Below are 21720 nucleotides of genomic sequence, written 5' to 3'. Positions count from 1 at the left end.
TATGTGTGATTTGTCCCTCAGAATAGGGGTTAGAAAGTGGTTCTTCATTTTCAGTGCTCTTAACAATTTACAGAATAAATATTGGTATTATCTAGTCTTTGAAGATACGGTAAAATTCTTCTGAGAAATCATCGGGGCCTGTAAATACTTGGTGATTTTTTCTATTACTTCCAAGGAAATTGATCTCTAAATCCAGTGATCTAGATTAGATCTAATTGATTTCTAAATCTAATGGCTCATTTTGGTAATTTCTTTCCATAGGAAATTATCTATTTCATCTTTATAAATTTAAAATACATAGAGTCTGCAAAGTAGTCCCATGATATGTCATATTTCTTCAATTTCAATTTTTATTTCCTCCTTGTTTGTTATGCTGTGTATGGTTTCTTTTATCTTGATCAAGCAAGCAATCTATACCTCTGTTTCTTTCACATAATAGTATTTTGTCTTATTATTGAAATCTGCCTTTTATTCTGTTTTCTACTTGGCTTGTTTTTGCTTTCCTATTCATATATATATATACATGTATATATATATATATATTCATAAAGATTTTTATGTTTTTTTCAGCATAAATATCATGCATATGTATTTTGTAATTGGTGCAGCTTTTGCTTTGAAATTTGAGTCAAATTGAAAGTGTTTCAGTTAATATAAACTAAGCCTATTCATATATATGGATGTGACTGACATTTATGATAATAATCTTTTTTTAATCTTTTATTGATTTTATTTTTTTTAAATACACGACAGCAGTGGAATGCATTGCAATTCTTATTACACATATATACCACAATTTTTCACATTTCTGTTTGTATGTAAAGAATATTGACACCCAATTCAAGTCTTCATACATGTACTTTGTATAATGATGTCCATCACATTCCACCATTCTTGTTAATCCCATCAGTGATTAAGTCACTGTCTGGGTTAAGGCTATAATAACTCAACCATTTCTCCTCTAAACCTTCTTACATAGTCTTACACATGAACTTTTGTGGGACACCTCACATNCCCTTTTTTATCCATTCATCCACTGATGGACATCTAGTTTGACTCAACAGTTTAAATATTGTGAATTGTGCTGCTATAAACATTGATGTGGCTGCTCCCTGTAGTATGCTGTTTTTAAGTTCTTTGGGTATAGTCCAAGGAGAGGAATAGCTGGGTCAAATGGTAGTTCCATTCCCAGATTTCCAAGGAATTTCCATACTGCTTTCCATATTGGCTGCACCAATTTGCAGCCCACCATCAATGTATGAGTGTATCTTTTCCCTCGCCAACACTAATCTTCATCATGTGGGATTAGGCCCCAACTTCCCTATTAAGACTCCTATAGTGTAAGAATTAAAACCAAGAATCAATAAATGGGATGGAACCAAACTAAAAAGTTTCTTCTCAGCAAAAGGAACAATCTATGAGGTGAACAGATAGCCTACATCCTGGGAGAAAATTTTTACCCCTTATACATCAGATAGAGCACTAATCTCTAGTGTATATAAAGAACTCAAAAAGTTAAGCACAGAACAAATAAATAACCCAATCAACAAATGGGCCAAAAATCCTGAACAGACACTTATCATAAGAGGATATAGAATCAATCAACAAATATATGAAAAAATGCTCATCATCTCTAGCAATCAGAGAAATGCAAATCAAAACTACTCTAAGATATCATCTCACTCCAGTCAGAAAGTATGATAATAATCTTTATGTCTTTTATTAAATACTTTCGGGTTTGTTTTTGTTTTTATATAATGATTTTGAGTTTTCCTGTTTCAATGTTAATTTTCCAGGGGAAATTATTCTCAGTTGGTATCATTGATTTCATTTACAGACATTTTGCAATAAATCTGTGTGCCAACTGTTAATCTGTGTTTTGTTATTTATTTTTGGTAGTAGTATAATTTACATGATTTCTAACTTAATGAAACACTTCCACCAATACAATAAATTTCACTTTTGTTAACATTTTCTGTTTTGTTTCTGATGATACAAGTTGGATACCTTCAAATTTGTTTTAACTTTGTTTTGGGTGGATCCTAATTTTTCAATTTACTTATTTATCCTTCATTACCCAACTTCTAAATACTGCTCCTCCCATCTCTTTATATGTTTCTTCCTAAGAAGTTATGAGTTTTGCTGGGTGATGGTGCATGCCTGCAATTCCAGTGATTCCAGATGCTGAGGTAGGAGGATTGCAAGTTCCAGGCCAGCTCCACAAATTAATGAGGCTCTAAGCAACTTAGGGAAAACTTGCCTCAAAAAAAAGAGAAAGACTGGGGATATGGTCCAGTGTATAAGCACCCCTGAATCCAATCACTGATACCAAAAGAACCCCCAACCTCTCAAAAAAATAAGTTATGAGTTTTGCAACTGCCCCTACAAACCATGCATAGTTTTCAACTCCTTCCCTGATGTCTATTTGCTTATCTACCACAATCCCTTCTCTTTGTTTTTCCTTCTTATCTTATCCTCCCTCCCTTCTTCCCATCTTTCCCTTCTGAATTTTATATGCAGAATGAGTTATCCTTTTGGGTAGGTTTTCTAGATGGACATCTAGCCTTCTTTCTAACCATTCTACTGTCTTCCTGAAATTTTTTTCTGTCTGTTTTTGTTATCACAAAGCTTAGCAGCAGGACAAGGATGGGGTAAAAGAGAGTTTAGGTATTAGGATTTATTTTAATTTGTTTTGTTGAAATTAGTCATACTTTGATTTTCATTTTTGCTGAGGGTGTCATTTTTCATATAGCTTTTGTGTTCCTTTGTTGTGAGTTGAACTGTATTACCCCCCCAAAAAAACATATTAAAATCCTTACCCTTAAGATTTGCAAGTGTTTCCTTATCTAGAAATAAGGTCTTTGCAAATGTAACCAAGTTAAAATGAGGTCAGATAGAGGGGTTGATCAAATCCAGTGAGTGGTGTTCTCTTAGAAGGCTATGTGAAGACACAGGAACACAGAGACTCTCACAGAAAATGCCATATAAAGACAGAATAAGAAATTGCAATTATATTGCCACAAGTTATATTGCCAAGGAGCATCAAAGATTTCTAGTAACTTCAGGATGCCTGAAGAAATAATGAATGATTTCTTTCTGGAGCTTCTGAGGGAATATATCCCACTGATATCTAGATTTCAGGCTTCTAGCCTCCAAAATTGCAAGATAAAACTTTGTATTATTTAAGCCCTATTATTTGTAGTAATTTGTTACTGGAACCTAAGAAACAAATGTGCCCTTCTTGCTATTCATCATTCTTTTGGAAGAAAGGTCTTTGGAAGACTTTGTTTTTAAAAAGCATGATTGCCTTTTACTACTTTGAACACATTCATAATGACTTCTTTGAACTAGGTGTCTGATAAGTCTGACATAAGACTCTTGTTAAAAGTTCACTTTTTATATGCTGATGGCATTTTTTATATGTAAACCACATCTTTGTTTTTCTTGTATATCTCATAATAACATTGAAAACTGGAACTTTTAGTTTGTATTCTGTGGCTACTCTGGATACGCTTCTCGTTTTTTTATTTGTTTAGTGACTTGGCTTAACTAAATGTTAATGAATTCTATTTTCTCTTGCTGAAAAGTCTTCAATGTCTACAATGTCTACAGCAGGTGTAGTCTATGACATGTGCAGTGTCATCCTGAGATTTTATTTTAAATATCTTAAACCTTTCTTTCCTTGATTCTTCTGTTAAATATTTGTTCTTTCTTCCTATCACTTTCAACTGTTAAGTTCACTAATTTTAGGTGATTATGACATGATTTTCAAAAATATGTTTGGAAACAAATGACTTCACAGATTTAATTAATTTTTAACTCTTTACTTCAAGTATATGATACATTATTATTAACTAAAGTCACTTTGTTATCACTACATCACCAGAAATTATTGATGCTATAAGTGAGCATTTGTACATTTGAGCAATGTCTCCCCATTTTCCTCAATTCTCAGTTCCTGGTAACCACTATTCTATTATCTGAGTTTGTTAAAAAATTATATCTTAAGTATTTTTAACACATACACACACACATACACACACAGAGTCAACTGTTTGTGTTGATTGTATGTTAATGAGCTACACACACCAACTTCACCAATTTATGTTATATACCTTAAATACATGCACTTATTTGTCAATTATATCTAAATAAAGCTTTAATATTAACAAATCAATTTAGCATCCTTAGCAGGTATAACTTTTGAGGCCAGACTTAATTTGTTCTGAGCTCATAGGAGCTGTTCTTTGTTGTTTTGTCTCCTGTTTCTCTCTGGTAAACTAACTGATCTATGGCTTAACTGGTTGCTTTCATGGAGAAACCAGTTTTCTCTTAATTGCTTATCATCAACATCTGAATTGTTTTAGGTATACCCTTAAGATTGAATATCCTACACATATTATAAATAGACTAGTTAAGTTGAGGAGATATTAAGAGTCCTATGTTCTTTTGGACTAGATAACTTAGAAAAATAAATGTATATGAAATTTCTACACGTTTTCAAAAGAAATCTTAATTAAAAATGAATTGTGACATTTACCTAAATAATACAGGCTAAGACAGTTTACCTGAATAATACTAACAACTTCAAGGAAGTGTTTTCTAAATTGATGAAAATTCTAGGTCATTTCAATAAAACATGTTCAGATAATGCGTGATAAGTCTAAGATACAGTGGTCACTGTGTGTTTGAGTAGACATCATTATCACAAATAGTGTTGGAGGAAAACATAGTTCCCCCTAAGAGAACGATCTTTAGTTCTTAAGGGAAGCCAGAAGACCAGTGTCTTCCTTGGCTGCCTGGCTGGTAACAGGTCATCTGTACCCACCAAACACCCTCATAGCCATAGCCTAGGCCACCCCAGTAGATTCTACAGAAGCTCTTTGTGTCAGGAGAGGAAGGCTGCATTATACAGCAGGGGCAGATTCCAAAGTTCTAAGTTCCTAATCTGCACAGAGCTTTGTAAACCAGCTAAGTGGTATGTGGGGAAAACCATATGCACTGTTGGATTCACATCAAAGTAATTGGCATTGAAGTCATCTAAAATATTTCTCATAACTACTATATCCAAGATATGCATCAGTGTGTGCCAGGATGCTTTGTGATGGAATCACATGCCTTTAACAAGAGATTTTTCTTCTCCTACTTTGATAACGTGTTTATTTCTAAAACCAGATATAAACTAATTACCAGCTATCCATAGATCATATAACTCAAATAGATTATTCCTATTAAAAAATCCTAGTTTTATTTAATAATATCCTCCTTCCTATTTGCAAATATGATGTGGTGAGAGCAAAAGTGTGGTTTCAAAATAGTAAGGAATTATGCATATATTAAAGAGAAGACAGGGTGGCAGGATTCACTTTTAAAAGTTGAATAGTGGGCTGGGGATGTGGCTCAAGCGGTAGCGCGCTCGCTTGGCATGCGTGCGGCCTGGGTTCGATCCTCAGCACCACATACAAACAAAGATGTTGTGTCCGCCGAAAAATAAAAAATAAATATTAAAAATTTCTCTCCCTCTCTCACTCTCTCTTAAAAAAAAAGTTGAATAGTGAAGTATTTCATTTGTTTATAGTGTGTAGAACAATATTGTTCATTTTGACATGTACTTCTCACACATGAATTTTCAGTTTATTTAAGACCTAAAGTCATGGCAGAGACCCTGTTTACTTCTATTTACCCTAAATATATAGAAAGAGACTGGTTTATCTATTAGGAATCATGACTAAAATTGACTACAGAATCTCTCAAATATTTGCTAAAATCATGTGTCCACTGCTATGGAGCACTGAAAAAGTCATCTCTCTTCTGATATTCTTCCTCAAATGTACAACCTTAATCAACTTATAAAGAAAACTTCAGACAAATACAAATTGGAGAATATTCTAAAAACTATGACTATTTAAACTTTTCAAGGCCATGAGAGTAAAGGAAAGACTGGGGAACTCTCCCCAAGTGAAGAGTAAGGGGATGTGACACGCAAACTCAGTGTGAATTTCACCCTAAAACAGAAGGAAAAGACACTAGAAGAATACAAGGAGTGAAATAACATTTTATTTATTCAGCAAAGTTAAATTTTTTTGGTTGATTATTATACTATGGTTGTGAAAGATGTTAACATTAGCAGATGTTGAGTGATATATATTGTGCATGTTCATATTATGTATAGTAACATTGGACATAAAATTGAGATTAATTTTTGGGAAAAGGGTACCAAAGTGATCCATCTGAACAGAGTTTACATAAAACTAGAGACTATTGGAGGAGCCAGCATCCAGATGGGCACTCCTAAATTTGGGAGGAAATATGAAGAGAGAAAAATAAAGGATGCTTCAAAGGAGCAGCTGGTGAGGTTGAATTAAATCAAATGCCCATGGTAGGATGAGGGTATAGCTTGGAGTGTCTTTCATGAATGAAAGGAAGGTTTGTTGAACCTGAATGTTGCTCAGAGTCTGAGGAAGACAATGATCCAATGTCTGGATTTGGCAGGACTTAGAATTTGATGATCCCTAAAAAATATGTTTCGTACTGGGGACCAAAGACCAAAAACTATGAGCAGAGTAATACAGCAATGTTAGTATGCTACCATGGAAATACACTTAAATGAGGATTGCTTTTAAGGATTTGTTGTTTTTGATTAGGGATATAGATGAGAACTGAGTATACTCAGAAAATACATGAGAAAAAAACATTTAAAAAAATGAATGGCATGTCATGTAGGACAGTGTTCTCACTGCTGTAATTAGAAAGAAGAACTCAATTTGAGGGGAGAAAGAAACTACATCCTGGAAATAAAATTTAAGGAGGAAAAATGTAACAGCAAATGTTGTTAACAGGGACAATGTGTTAAACTAAAAGCAATATATCAATATCCCTTTTAATACAGTACAAAAAGCTCAGGTTAATTATAGTTGTTGTTAATTTTTAAATTTCCTGATGCAATTCAATTTTACCAATTTTAGTGATGTTGTAAGAACTTAGTCTGGAGAAAGTGAAACTTTTGCTATATCTACTAGTTTTTAACTAAAATGTATTGTTAAATTGATTCTACACTGAGAGCTGAGGCTATTAGTTATTTCTCTATTACAAATTTGAGTATGAGGGAGTGAAGATGTTATCCTGTTCTACTATCTTGATCCAGCAGATCGTAAAAGGTCACAACCATTTATCAATTTTACAAAAATGCACCTGCCAAGAAGCAAATATGGAAACAACATTCAAAATACAGGATGGATGAATGAATGGATGAGTTGCTTTCATCCTAGGTATGAAAATATTAAATTAATATCTATCTATCTGTCTTTCTCTTTTGACCCAATATAAACCAGCCTCCAATAATTCCAATTATCAAGTCCACCTAAGGGTACATGGAGGCGTATGTTAAAATAGTATTTTGCCCAAAAACTGTCATAGGGATGTCAGAAATATGTCTGGAATACCAGAAACCTATGAGAATATGTGGAAAATGCTTCCTTCCTACATTCTTTCAATTAGAGACACAGAGATTTAGTTTTAAATTTTAATATAGAAAACCTAATTCCCCCCTTTTCTGGCTCCCTAATGGGATGTGTTAATGCACTGATTTGAAATGGTGACAGTAAGTGCTCATGAGCTCTGCATGCTGTCTAAAAGGGTACTGAGCAGGGGCTTCGAGAAAGAAACAGTTCTGTCCAATTCACTGATAACCTCAAACTCATGATGTTAAACCAAAAGAATAGTTATTTAAGATTAGTAACTAAACACTAGATATAAAATTTGGGGAAAAATGAATACAGAAATTATATTCTAGAGGATAACATGTATTTTTGTGTTTCTCAGTACAGTTTGAACCTTAAATAGGAAAGCAGAAATGCATTTTGCTCAAACCTGGATCTAACAAATCTTAATTTAGATATATTATCAACTCTATGGGTATGAAAGATGTATTTGGATTCAGTACAGAGAAGGAATTTAGTTCTAGAGGAAGTTAATTGATTTGGATCAAGAGAAGAAAACTTACGAGTCTAAAGGAGTGTTATTTCTGTGAAATGTTTTTTAAAAGAATGAAAATACAGAGGCCGTGGCAAGTAGAGTGTAATGAATAAAGGTCAGCATCTGTTATATGGAAGGATAAATATAGGAGGTTAACATGGAAGCCTGCTTCGAGGCAGGACTGGATGTGTGTGAAGTGTCTCCTTTTATTGAAGACTTCTTCAAATGGGTCAAGAGACTCACAACTCTGAGGGAAAACAAGCTTGTCGTATAAATCTAAGGGTTTATCTTACAGTTGAGAAACAACAACATAATGAGGTTAGTCATAAAATTAGCCAGTGGCATGAGTGCCTGTTGTGGGTCCCACCCACTCTGCATGCATATAAAAGGCCTTCTACAGGGAGAAACGTCCAGACTCAAGTTACCCACACTGCTTCTCTACCCAAGGACAACCTCAACAACCAACACCATGTGTGGCAGCTACTACGGAAACTACTATGGTGGCCGTGGCTATGGATGCTGTGGCTATGGTGGCCTAGGCTATGGCTATGGTGGCCTGCGCTATGGCTATGGAGGCCTGGGCTATGGCTATGGAGGCCTGGGCTGTGGCTATGGTTGTGGCTATGGATATGGCTCCCGTTCTCTCTGTGGCTGTGGGTATGGATGTGGCTCCAGATATGGCTCTGGTTTTGGATACTACTATTGAAGACACAGTGTGAGACTCTTAGCTTCGACACCTGGGACACTGGGATTTACCAATATTGAATGCCACATGCTCTGAGCTTCTTACCTGGGTGAAGATCATCCTGCATCGTAGGTTCCTGGTGTGATCTTGCTGAAGACTTACACCCTAGTGCCCTGTGGATCTGGTACCTCAGACTTTTCCTTTCTTAGATTTAACTCCTGAAATTCAAGAGAACTTTGAACTTGTCCTGTGAAGTCCTGTATTATCTCTCATCGAGATGAAACAGTGACAAACCTTGCATTTTGATTTTCATGCAGGACCCATTCTAATGTTTTCCTAATAAACTTTTTCAACCCCTAAAATGATCTTGATTTTCTTTATTTAACATCCAGTATTTTACTTCCCCCTCTATTCTTATTAAAGAAAATGACTGCACTTTTTAGGATGTATAATGCTTTCCTATTTCTACCTCAGTTATTCTAAAAATTCTTGATTTAAGACATTAAGAAGGCAATAATCTTAGCAGTTCTCAATTTTCCACTCTGTTTCAGCTGTGATATATATTATGTTGAGTTATTGATAGAAAAAACAGTGAAATATTTATCAATTTAGTCAAGCAGTGACTGGAAATAGTATCTATAAGTGCTTTTACATCAAAACCTTCATCTGAATGACATCCCTTTGAAGACATGAATGTTAATGTATGATTCCTGCTTCTAATCTTTGGTTTGGCTCTATTTAAGGAAAGAATATATGTTTCTCCAGTTCAATTGGTAGAGAAGTTCAAACTAAACTAGGCCTGTTCCCAGCTAAGTTTTACGTGCCCTACTTTAGTTTAAAATTTAGTTTTGAAAATGTGACATCAGTCCTAACACCTATAAAGCATGTAAGTTTAGAACCATTTGACAATATTCTACATTCTCTGTCTTGAGATATTTCTTCCTTGTGATTTCTGAGTTCTCAGAGTTTATATCTACAATAATTTGCTTCCCCATCAATTTTCTTTGACTCCTATTTGTAAATCTGACAATTATCTTTTATAATGTTCAACTTTCTGAATCTTATGCTAAGCATGAGAAAATTTAAGTGCTATATTTAGTTTAGGGAAGTCCAGATGCCCCAATTCATTCCAACAGGTTCAAAGTTATAAGGTTGTTGGTGCCACCAGGACGAAATTAAGATCTCCAGAATGATCCAAACCAAACAGAAAACATGTTTTCTTCTAATTATGCTTATAAAAGAATCTGTTTTCTAATTTACTTTATTATTGAAGCTTATATTTTATATTTCATATTAAATGGAACTTTAAGGGCCTGCACTCATACATCTCAGGAAATAGTAGACTTTAAACCCATTTTGATCTCTTTATGGGTCATAATCACTGGATACAAAAATGCTTTAGAAATAAACGCATAGACTAAGATTGCCATTGATTATGGTTTTTTAAGATCTCCACTTGATTCAGTCTTTTTTTTTTTTTTTTGCGGGGATGGGGGGAACTAAGGATTGAACTCAGGGGGACTAAACTACTGAGATACATCCCAGCCCTATTTTCTATTTTATTTAGAGACAGAGCCTCATTGAGTTGCTTAGTGCCTCCTTTTTGTTGAGGCTGGCTTTGAACTCCTAATCCTCCTGCCTCAGCCTCTTGAGCCACTGGGATTACAGGTGTGTGCCACCGTGCCAGGCTACTTGATTCTGTCTTAATGCCATCTAAAATTGATTAGAATTCTTGGAAGCTCTGACATTTTGAATTTGAAGTTAAAAGCCACCATTAATGTCCTCAGATAAACATGTCTTTTACACTGACATTGATTTGTTCACTTCTTTGAAGTCCTCAAATTGTGACTATCTCATATTGCACTTGAAATGCGCTGATATTTTGCACTTTACACTATTCTTTATTTATGTCTCTCTTTCCCCCAAAAGAAGGAACGTCTACTTCAACAGCATAGCTGTATTTACCTTATTTAGTAATATGCACAAAACACTTCCCAAATTGCTGCACTGAATCAGGAAACAGATCCGCTATTTAATGGCTTTTTTCAAATTATATAATTTCTTTGGTATTGGTATTCTCATATAAAAGTAAGTAGAATGATAGAACCTGCATTCTAGGGATGTTATTAGACATAAATATGTTAAAACATGCAGAGTGCTTAGAACAATGTCTAGTATTTAATAAGTATAACTTTTAACTATTATATGTATGTTTTTGCTCTTTTCATATAAAATATTATTTGGTTGTACTTATCATATTTTATTTATAGAATTAATATGTCAAAATTCCATGTAAATAATTTATATTTATAATTTAAATAATAATAAATAGCATTTATTTGTCATTTATTACAGAGGAATCACTGAGCCTATTCTTTCATATAGGTACTTAATCCTCATGAAAGTACTTTTGTTACAGAAATCTCAAAACAGCTTAATGTTGCCTTAAAAGATGTCCATTTGTAAACTGAGTGAAACAAACAAACAAAAAGTGCATCAATTTCTCATTGGTAGGTTTAGCATGACAAAAGAAATGCTTCATATTCACTGACTAGATGTTTCTTTATATTTAAAAGAAACTTATTTGCATTTGTTAATCGGCCATAGATTTTTTCTCACCAAATATTTTATGAAAAAATTATTATTAATTGTTAAGGGTTATTTAATTGTTAAAGACTATTGTAAAATTAAAATATATTTGGAGAAAAATTATTTTTTACCTCCTCCCTCTAATAAGAATTTGCATTTTCCCTCCTCCTTTATTTTTTTCCCTATCATGTTATTTGTGAAATTACAATTTTCTCATGTTGGACATCTAGAATCTTTTCTGCCCAACTCTTACTTTCTTTGGTTTAATGTTTGTCTTTGTTTGCCTCTTTTCCAAACTCCAGGATAATTTCTCAATAGCTTCCACTCTTCTTATCTCCTGTTAAATTTTCTGTCATTTTTTTTTTTAATTTACAAGTTTTCTTATGGAAAGTACATACTTTCCTTTTTAAGATTTTGCTATTTGCCGGTATACTTGTTATAACATTACATGTTCAATGGCTCTTAAATATTATGAATTTTAGAAATTCAAATACTGTGTTCAAGTGTTTTCCCATCTTTTTTATAGTACTATTTTGAAAGTTGGATGCTTTCGGAGTTCTCAGCTTAATCTTTTGATTTTGACAGCTAGTCATTTCATATGGCTATTCTTTAGAAAGAATGATCTACATACCCAATACTCAGGGTAAAAGTTTGTCCCATCAGACATCATGCTTGTTCATATGCAAATCTTTCATATGTGGACATTTATAAATGAAAATGTTTAGGTTTATAATTTTACTTTGCCTCTTTAACAAGATCTGTTACTCTCAAGGGGTGACTGTGAAGTGTGAGCAGTGGAGGTGCTGTTTCCCAATACCATGTGACGATGTTACCTTTCAGGTTGTTGTGACAGTCTTGCTGATCTGTGCCAGCATGTTAATGATGCCATACTTCAAATTCCTCTAATATTCTCCCAGATGTTTTTCTTTCCCCCTTAAGATACATGGAATCCTAAGTTATTGACTATATTTTTTTTCCAGAATTCTTGTCAATTTTCACAAAAAATTAATAAAGACACATTATTATGTATTTCATTTTATATGTAGATTTTTGATATTCAATTGATTTTTAAATATTGTACAGTTTTTGATTTATTATTCTAATAATTTTAACAACTTTATGGATATTTGGTTGACAGACTTGTAGGCATATACTTGTGAAAACATCATCATAGTCTATATCATATTAGTATCCATCACTTCCAAAAACTTATGCCATTATTCTTTATTATTTTATTATTAGTTTAGTACATAATTACCATAGTATTTACACTGTTATCAAAACCTTGAGTATGAAATTTGAAAAAAAATTATGAATAAATGCAAATTTTAAAACCTACTTTTGAATAACCATTTAACCAAGGTATAAATCAAATGGAAATTATAAAATATCTTAAGACAACAGAAAACGAAAGCATGCTAAATGTATGTGATGCAGCAGAAAAAGTCTCAAGAGGCCAGTTTATAGCAATACACACATATGCTAAAAAAGAAGAAAGATTTCAAAGGAATAAAATGAGTTTATACCTCACACAAGTAAACTAATAAGAAAAAACTAAGCCCATATTTGACAAAAGGAAAAAAAGATTAATGAAGGTTAAAACTGAAATAAATGAAAGAGAATAAAAAGACAATAGATCACCAAAACGAGTAGTTGGTTTGGGGAAATACAAAATCAACAAAGCATTAATTACACATAGTAGGGGAAAAAATGATAAGACTAAATACAATCTGTAATGAAACTGAAGACATTACAACCAATACCACAGAAGTAAAAGAGATCGTACAGAACTATTAGAAAGGACATGGACAACCTATGCCAATCCTATGTAATGTAGCACTGGAAGTTCTAGCCAGAACATTAGGCAAGAACAATAATAAATGACATTTAAATCAGAAAACAAGTAAAATTATCTGTTTGTAAATGGTATTATCTTTTGTATAGAAAATCCTAATGATCTAACAAGGAAATATTAGAATGAATAAGCCAATTCAATAAATTTGTAGGATACAAATTTAACAATCAAAATCACTTTTGTTTCTGTAAATTAGCAATAAATTTTATAAAAATAAAATTAAGAAAAAAATCCTATTTACAATAGCATCAAAAGAATAAATATGTAGAAATAAACTTAATGAAAGATGTGAAAGATTTATATATTGAAAACTCTAAAGTACTGATGAATGAAATGAAAACAGACAATAACAAGTAGAAAGACATCTTGTTCTGTGATTGAGAAGAATTAATACTATTAAAATGGTCATGCTACCCCAAACAATCTTAAGTTCTAATAAAATTCTATCAAAATCCCAATGTCAGTTTTTACAGAAATAGAAAAAATAATCTAAAAATTCACATGGACCCACAAACGACCTTGAATAGTCAAAGCAGGGTTGAGACTGGTGGTCTCATACCTCCTAATTTCAAAATATTTAGAAAAAAATAATCTAGAAAAGTACAGTAATTAAAACAAAGTGCAATTGACACTAAAATAGGCAAAGAAAACAATGAAACAGAGCACAGTCCCAGCATAAACCCATACATAGACCATCAAATAGACTTTGATAGCATTGCTCAAAATACAAAATAGGGAAAGGGAAGTTTTTGATATTGGTTAGGAAAACCTGACAACCACAGAGAAAACATTAACTGTATTCTTATTTTATACAACACACACACACACACACAAAATCAATTCAAAACCTATTAAAGACATAAAATGTGAGACTCAAACCCTAACATGTCTGTAAGAAAACATAAATGAAGAACTCTTGGCATTGACTTATTGACTTTGGCAGTGATTTCCTGGATGTGACACCCCAAATACAGGCAACAAAAGCAAAATTTAGCAAGTGGACTAAAGAAAGTTCTTACACATGTATGGATACCATTAACTAATTTCTTTCAGAAATATAGATCTTAAAAACTATTATAATATTCTTTTCTTTCCTGGAAATATGTGACGACTCAATGAATTACATTATGTGTTATCACATTTTTTTATTCTAAATTCAATGTAAATGCTATGTGCTTGGTAAAATATACATTTTGATTATATTTTATACAGATCTGGGAGATACTTGTTGGTACCTTTTTCAACCATATAGATTGCTTCCTATTGCAAGCCATTGAGAGTTCAGAATGAGGTATTTCCTTAAGTAATGTACCTGAAAGAGACTTTAGCTCATACAAAAGAAACAGCTGCAAACACACATATCTGCAGACCTAGAAATAATGAAGATATGCAAATATATATAAAATACACCATGTGTTTGCAAATGAATTTACATATGATGAAAAAGAAAATTGGAATTTTTTTTTCTAAAATTTGACTCATGAAAACATGAAAAAAATGGATTTGCCCCGTAAAATCTTTAGATGTTATGGAAATTAATAAATTTATGACTCTATTCATAACTAGTTTAGAATTTGGATGTTAGTTTTAGAACACCAAACAACACTTAGTGAAGAATCCTTTTATAACAATGAGAAGTATACAAGAGGTCTTTAATAAATAGTATCTGGATAGTAGCCAGGAAATCCATGCGTTTCAAAACTGCAGGAGTCATAGCAGGCACATCTGTAGTTCCTACAGCTGGAAATACAACTATAGCCGCAACCCAGGTCACTGGAGCCTCAGGCTGCCACAGTCAATGCCATAACAGCCTATGGTACCAGAAATGAAAGGTCTAGTTGAGGACTTGAACCAATCCCTTGGTTTTGAATTTCATAACCTGAACAGTATGTGAAAAAGCCAGATAGGCTGGACTCATTTCCAAACTGGCTAACCATAAGAAAAATTTCAAGAATTCATTCCTCATAACCAATATACCAGGGACTCTGTTGTGGAGTCAGGATGCTAATAATGTAGTCAGGTGCCTTAAATACAAAACTTGTTTTCTAAATATACAGTGTTTGTTTACTTGTGAACTCAGTCTCATGAGAACTTATAAAAAGTGAAAAAAACTCATTCTATTTATTATTATTATTAGTAGTAGTAAGGTTGATTTAATACTTATTTTATCTTGATGAGAAATCAAAAAAAATGGCATGGGGAGATGTAGGAGACCATCAATAGGAGGTGGAGGAAGAGTCATAAAGACAGGATAAATTGAGTGAATACAGATGGATCTATTTTATGTTTAATACGGTGTTTTATTTTCATGTGAAAAAGAATATCTTGTTGAATTGCTTTTCACATAGAATCATAGATGTTAAAACCCTACTTCTTCTGTGTTAGAGCCTTTTATTTCATGTGTTCCTTTTGTATTTGCAAAAGCTTTGCATTTGAGGTTGAAATCCTAGATAAGCACAGAAACAGTTTGAGAATCAGCTTTACTTGCTTAGAATATAGACTACATAGCCCTTTGTTCAAGAATATGTTATGTTACACATTCATAGTATTTTTATGTTTATTTCAAATTACTACAAAAGGTTTCAGAGTATTTAAATTCCCTGATGCCTATCAAAATCCTGAGGACATTAATGTCTTAATGACAATTTTTCTGGTGAATCTATCTCTTATGAAAACTTAGATTTTCCTGAATACACCAAGACCTTTATTTCTAGCTGCCTAATCTTACAGACTATAATATTTGACTCACCAAAGGTAATGAATTTGTTTGAACGCAGGTTAATGCATATCTTAAACTTCATTCATATTGTTGCACATAGTACAAAATAGGAATTCATGCAATTTATCTAATAATGTAATTAATTCCACATGTTTAGCTTCCAAATTCCCAGAATATTTTGAAGTTAAAGAAATACAACAAAAGGAAACAGAGGAATGTATAATCAGAAAGATATATAAAGTTACAAGGATAATTCTTAATCTTTAATTGACACGGACCACCTTATAAATAAAGCACACATGGAATTCCAAAATTTTGCTTAGATTTTAAGAAATCCTTGAGACTCTGTCTTCATTAACCTTACACATAGAAAGGAGATATTTATTCTGTTATCAATCTCAATTTAAACAAACTACTCCACATTTTATTTTTTCAGTTTTTTTTTACTTATTATTTATAACTCTATTATTAACACTTCATTTTAAGCATATGGGATGTAGAAATTAAAAAGTCATTAAGGTGCCTATTCTCATGATTCTGGGGGATGACAGGCAATGTAAGACAAGGAAATTCAGAATTTAATGAAGTAATTTCTGAAAGTGATGAGAATTCATAAAATCATATAAATCAATTAGTTGAATAATTTTTAATCATTAATATGGAGGAGTCAATATTAAATATGGAGGTCAGAGATTATAGACATGGTTCTGTGATACCAGAATGTGGATTAGAATTCAGAAATTCCTGCAACTATTTTCAGAAAGAGGGATCAGCAGTACAAAGGCAAAAGTCTTCAAAGGGAAGATCTTGGTTTCTCTGAGGTGCTAGAGACCCACCATGTCTGAAGCATGGTACACTGGAAGGGAAGTAGTAGGAGATGTTATCAGAGAGATGTGACAGAGTATCAAATGACATTTGTTCTTCATGTAATGGAAATCTATGAAGAATACACTTCCAGGGGAAGACTGTGGTGTGATTTTGTTGTGCTGTGGGAAAAAGAGACATGTGCCATCATGAGAATCATGGACTCTTGTTTTGGTGATGTCAAATTTCTGATGGCTATTAAAGAAAAAAATAAAATTATCAACTAGACAGTTGAATATATAATCAAAAAAGCATGAAGATGTAGGAAGGCCATGAACACAGTTTTGAGAATGAGGTCAAGTGGTGGGAAAGATTTTTTTTCCTTAATCCTGAAAAGAGAAAATTGGAAGTAAAAGAAGAGAGTCTAATGCAAAGGATAACAAAAGAAAGAACCTGTCAAGAAAGAAGAGGAAATCCAACTGACCTAAATTTTGTTTCAGAGCTTCATTTTTATGAATACAGAGAAATGAACTGTACTTCCATCAGGCAACAATTGACGGGGACACTTTCAGTGGAGCAGTGGGTCAATGGTTTGGACGATTGAGATAAACTGTGGTAAGAAAGAAGGTGGAAGCAGCCATCTTAGGCACACATTTGCAAAATTGTCTGTTAAAAAGGATAATTAATTAAGAAAGTACTTTGGGAAACTAAAGGGAGTAAGTTGGAGAAATGTTTGCTTGCAGTTTGTTTAGCATTCATTAATTACATTGTAGCGAAGCATTAATTGTATTTCCGAGCATCAGGGTAGACAAACCCTCTTTACAAAATAGAAGGCCAACATACGTTAACAGGTAGAACGAGGATTTTTAAGGCAGTGAAATTGTTTTTCACAATACTATAATGGTGGGTGCATGTCTTTAAGCATTCGTCAAAACCTAAAGAAAGAAAGTACAACAACCAAGAATGAACAGTAAACATGAACTACAGACTCCAGTGATAAGAATGTGTCAGCAAAGTTTCATCTGTCATAGATGCACTGATCTGGTGGACAGTGTCCACAGTGAGGGGGCACAGGGCTGTATTGGAATTCTCTCTACTTTCTTCTCAATTCTACTGAAACTCAAAACCTGCTCACAAAATTAATTTCACCATTAAACAAAAAACGAAGTTCCATGGTGTGTAAAGACTCATAGATTATAAAAACAAATATCAGTTCTTCATAAGAGATGAATCATTCCTGAAAAGAAATTCTAAGAGAATTGTTCTCATAAATATTTATAATGGGAAGCTTGAGTTATATGACAGACTACTACAGATGGTTTATCCAGTTATAAAATGACTTGCCTGATGATTATTTTGTTAATTAACTAGTCATACCTTTTGCTGTTCCACAAATTTATATAATAAATAAGACTTTTAAGACTTAAAAAAATGGCTACAATATTATTTCAACTAATGGTCATTAATAAAATAAAGGTTAAAAAATATACATTAAAATTCATGGAAAATTATGGTATTTAATTTAATCATTAATAGAAAAAAATGCTCTGTTATATGAAGAGGCTGTTTTTTTCTTGACTAATAAGAATTACTGTCAAGGCAGATGAACTGAGTGGGCTGAAAATATTGTGACCAGCATCAAAGGAGGGTCAGCTAAAGTGCATAGGGGTCCTTGTCCTGAACCCTCTTCATGGCTTCATGAGCCAACTCCATCTCCTTGACTTGGCTTGGAAGTAATATGAAGAACACAAAGCATCACTGGGGTGTCACACTTTGGAGGTTAATTTTGTAAATGTTTGTATAATCACACCTCCTTGCATGTTCCCAAAGGGTGGGTGTTTAGAAAATAACAAGTTTCACTTCATTTTGCTGTGTGTTTAAGAGCCTGGGTAATCAGACTGGAAATAATGAAATCTTAAAATATTTTAATGGTTACTCAAGAGCGTTCCATATAATTGATTAAAAGTAGACTTCTGATTTTACATTGTATGTCTTTACAAAGGAATTTATGTTCATCTAATAGACTGGTAAAATCAAATATTTGAAGGAAATAAAATACCACTTAGAATAGTGACTGATTACATCCCAAACTCTCAACAGATTCTTCTGTTGATTAGAGGGGAATTTAATTAAATCAGTCTTGGGAAACAAAAGTATTTCAAATAGATTAAAGCTCATAAGCATATAACTGGCACATATTCTTAAACTTCTAAGAAGTTACAAAATGTTATCTATTAAAAATGGCAATGGAGTCAGGCATGGTGGCACATACTTATAATCCCAGTGACCCAGAAGGTTGAGAAAGAGGATGACAAGATCAAGGCTAGCTTTAGCAATTTAGCAAGGCCCTAAACAAATTAATGAGATTATATATCAAAATAATGTTGTGATAATAAACAAAAAGTGCTTGGGGTGTAGCTCAGTGAGAAATCACCCCTGTGTTAAATCTCCAGTACCAAAAAAAAAAAAAAAAAGAAAGAAAAAAGGCAACGTTTAAAAGACTTAATAAAATTGAATACATTATTATTATTTTATTACTATTATTATCATAATCATCATCATCTTTATTATTTCTGGTGATAGTCAAAGAAAATTTGAAATCCATAGATGAAACTATTTTTACTGCCCTGAAGAAGAATTAGACATATGCAAATTAAGCAAGTTGTGTGAATAAAAACAAAAATGTAGAGATGCAGTTGGCTTAGGCTAGTTAGTCACAAAATTTCTGAACGCTGGCTCTTATTTTTATACACAGGTGAATAACATTAAAATTTTCTATGCTGCATTCTTTTTAGGTGGAGAGAGTGCTGACAATGAAGATGATAAATAATTAAAAAAAAAAACTATAGGCAAAATGCTTTGGTTAAAAAGTAATTACTTTTAGCTGTGGAAGGAGTAGAGTATAGATTTTATTTTGTACCAAGAGCAAATCAAAGTTGGTTTGCTAAAATGGTACATTTAGAAATGCTGCATGCTAACTGGAGCTCAAATTAATATGTGGTGTAATGCAGGGTTTTGTATGTACGACTGTCTCATTATTAGCATTGAATTCTTTCAGAGCAAAACTACTCAAAATATAAAAAATAAAACAAACAAGCTTCCTTAGTAACTCTGAGGATTGATCTTGTGATTGAAAAACAACAAAGTAATGAGATCAGTCATAAAATTAGCCAATGGCACAACATGCCTTGTGGGTCCCACCCACATTGAAGGCATATAAAAGGCCTTCTACAGGGAGAAATGTCCAGACTCAAGTTACCCCTGCTCCTTCTCTATCCAAGGGCAACCTCAACAACCAACACCATGTGTGGCAGCTACTACGGAAACTACTATGGTGGCCGTGGCTATGGATGCTGTGGCTATGGAGGCCTGGGCTGTGGCTATGGAGGCCTGGGCTGTGGCTATGGCTGTGGCTTCCGCAGACTGGGCTGTGGCTATGGCTGTGGCTATGGATATGGCTCCCGCTCTCTCTGTGGCTGTGGTTATGGATGTGGCTCTGGCTTTGGATACTATTATTGAGGAGATTGTGGGAGTGTCATCTGCCACACAGATGATGTCATGATTCACCATCCCTGAATCCCATGCCCTTATGCCAAAACACTAAATTACACCTCAAACTTCTGATAACATCTGTTGATGACCTGAAATCTGGTGGCCCCATGTTGATTTAACATTCTTAGTTCTCCACCTCGTGTTTAGCCTCAGAATGAGTGAGATAATGTGATGTTAATCCTGCAAACTTACTTATCTCTTTCAACAGAGTGAAGCTGTCATTTGCCTTAGCTTATTGATTTTTATGCATTATTTTGTTTCTTACTATTTTTAATAAACTTTAATAACCTGAAATAAAAACCCTGGTTTTCATTCTATTTATTACATGTGGTCTAATTTATTTTATCTTTTTGACTTTTTAAATTTGTTTCTTCAAAAGGTTGAAATTGCCTGTTTTTTCCAAATATTATCTTAATATTTCTGCCTTACTTTCTCTAGCACTTCTAAAATCGTGAACTTTTTTTATTATTAGTTGTTCAAAACATTACATAGCTCTTGACATATCATATTTCATACATTTGATTCAAGTGGGTTATGAATTCCCATTTTTCCACTGTATACAGATTGCAGAATCACATCAGTTACACATCCAAGTTTTTACATACTGTCATACTAGTGTCTGTTGTATTTTGCTGCCTTTCCTATCCTCTACTATCCCCCCTTCCCTCCCCTCCTCTCCCAACTTCTCTCTCTACCCCATCTACTGTAATTCATTTCCCTCCCTTGTTTTTTTCCCTTTCCCCTCACTTCCTCTTATATGTAATTTTGTATAAAGATGAGGGTCTCCTTCCATTTCCATGCAATTTCCCTTCTCCCTTTCTCTCCCACCTCTCGTCCCTGTTTAATGTTAATCTTCTTCTCATGCTCTTCCCCCATGCTCTGTTCTTAGTTGCTCTCCTTATATCAAAGAAGAGATTTAGCATTTGTTTTTTAGGGATTGGCTAGCTTCACTAAGCATAATCTGCTCTAGTGCCATCCATTTCCCTGCAAATGCCATGATTTTGTCATTTTTTATTGCTGAGTAATACTCCATTGTGTATAAATGCCACATTTTTTTATCCATTCATCTATTGAAGGGCATCTAGGTTGGTTCCACAGACTAGCTATTGTGAATTGTGCTGCTATGAACATCGATGTAGCAGTATCCCTATAGTACGCTCTTTTAAGGTAAGGGGAATAGCTGGGTCAAATGGTGGTTCCATTCCCAGCTTTCCAAGGAATCTCCATACTGCTTTCCAAATTGGCCACACCAATTTGCAGTCCCACCAGCAATGTACAAGTGTACCCTTTTCCCCACATCCTCGCCAGCACTTGTTGTTGTTTAACTTCATAATGGCTGCCAATCTTATTGGAGTGATATGGTATCTTAGGGTGGTTTTGATTTACATTTCTCTGACTGCTAGAGATGGTGAGCATTTTTTCATGTACTTGTTGATTGTTTGTATGTCCTCCTCTGAGAAGTGTCTGTTCAGGTCCTTGGCCCATTTGTTGATTGGGTTATTTGTTTTCTTATTGTTTAATTTTTTGAGTTCTTTGTATACT

The 21720-nt window shown here is 33.5% G+C and overlaps 1 protein-coding gene across 1 annotated transcript; it reads left to right on the top strand.

Annotated features, from left to right (window-relative positions):
• Positions 1-19866: 19866 nt before the first annotated feature.
• On the top strand, positions 19867-20462 carry LOC125617016 (keratin-associated protein 6-1-like). Its single transcript, XM_048803864.1, has one exon. The coding sequence runs from the start codon at positions 19867-19869 to the stop codon at positions 20143-20145; it is 279 nt and encodes a 92-aa protein (XP_048659821.1). The 3' UTR covers positions 20146-20462.
• The last annotated feature ends 1258 nt before the right edge of the window (positions 20463-21720 follow it).

This window comes from Marmota marmota, unplaced genomic scaffold (assembly GCF_001458135.2).
Source record: "Marmota marmota marmota unplaced genomic scaffold, marMar, whole genome shotgun sequence".
In the NCBI taxonomy this organism is placed as follows: Eukaryota; Metazoa; Chordata; class Mammalia; order Rodentia; family Sciuridae; genus Marmota; species Marmota marmota.
The sequence above is the reverse complement of the archived record's forward strand: the minus strand, read 5'-3'. Positions and strand labels throughout refer to the sequence as shown.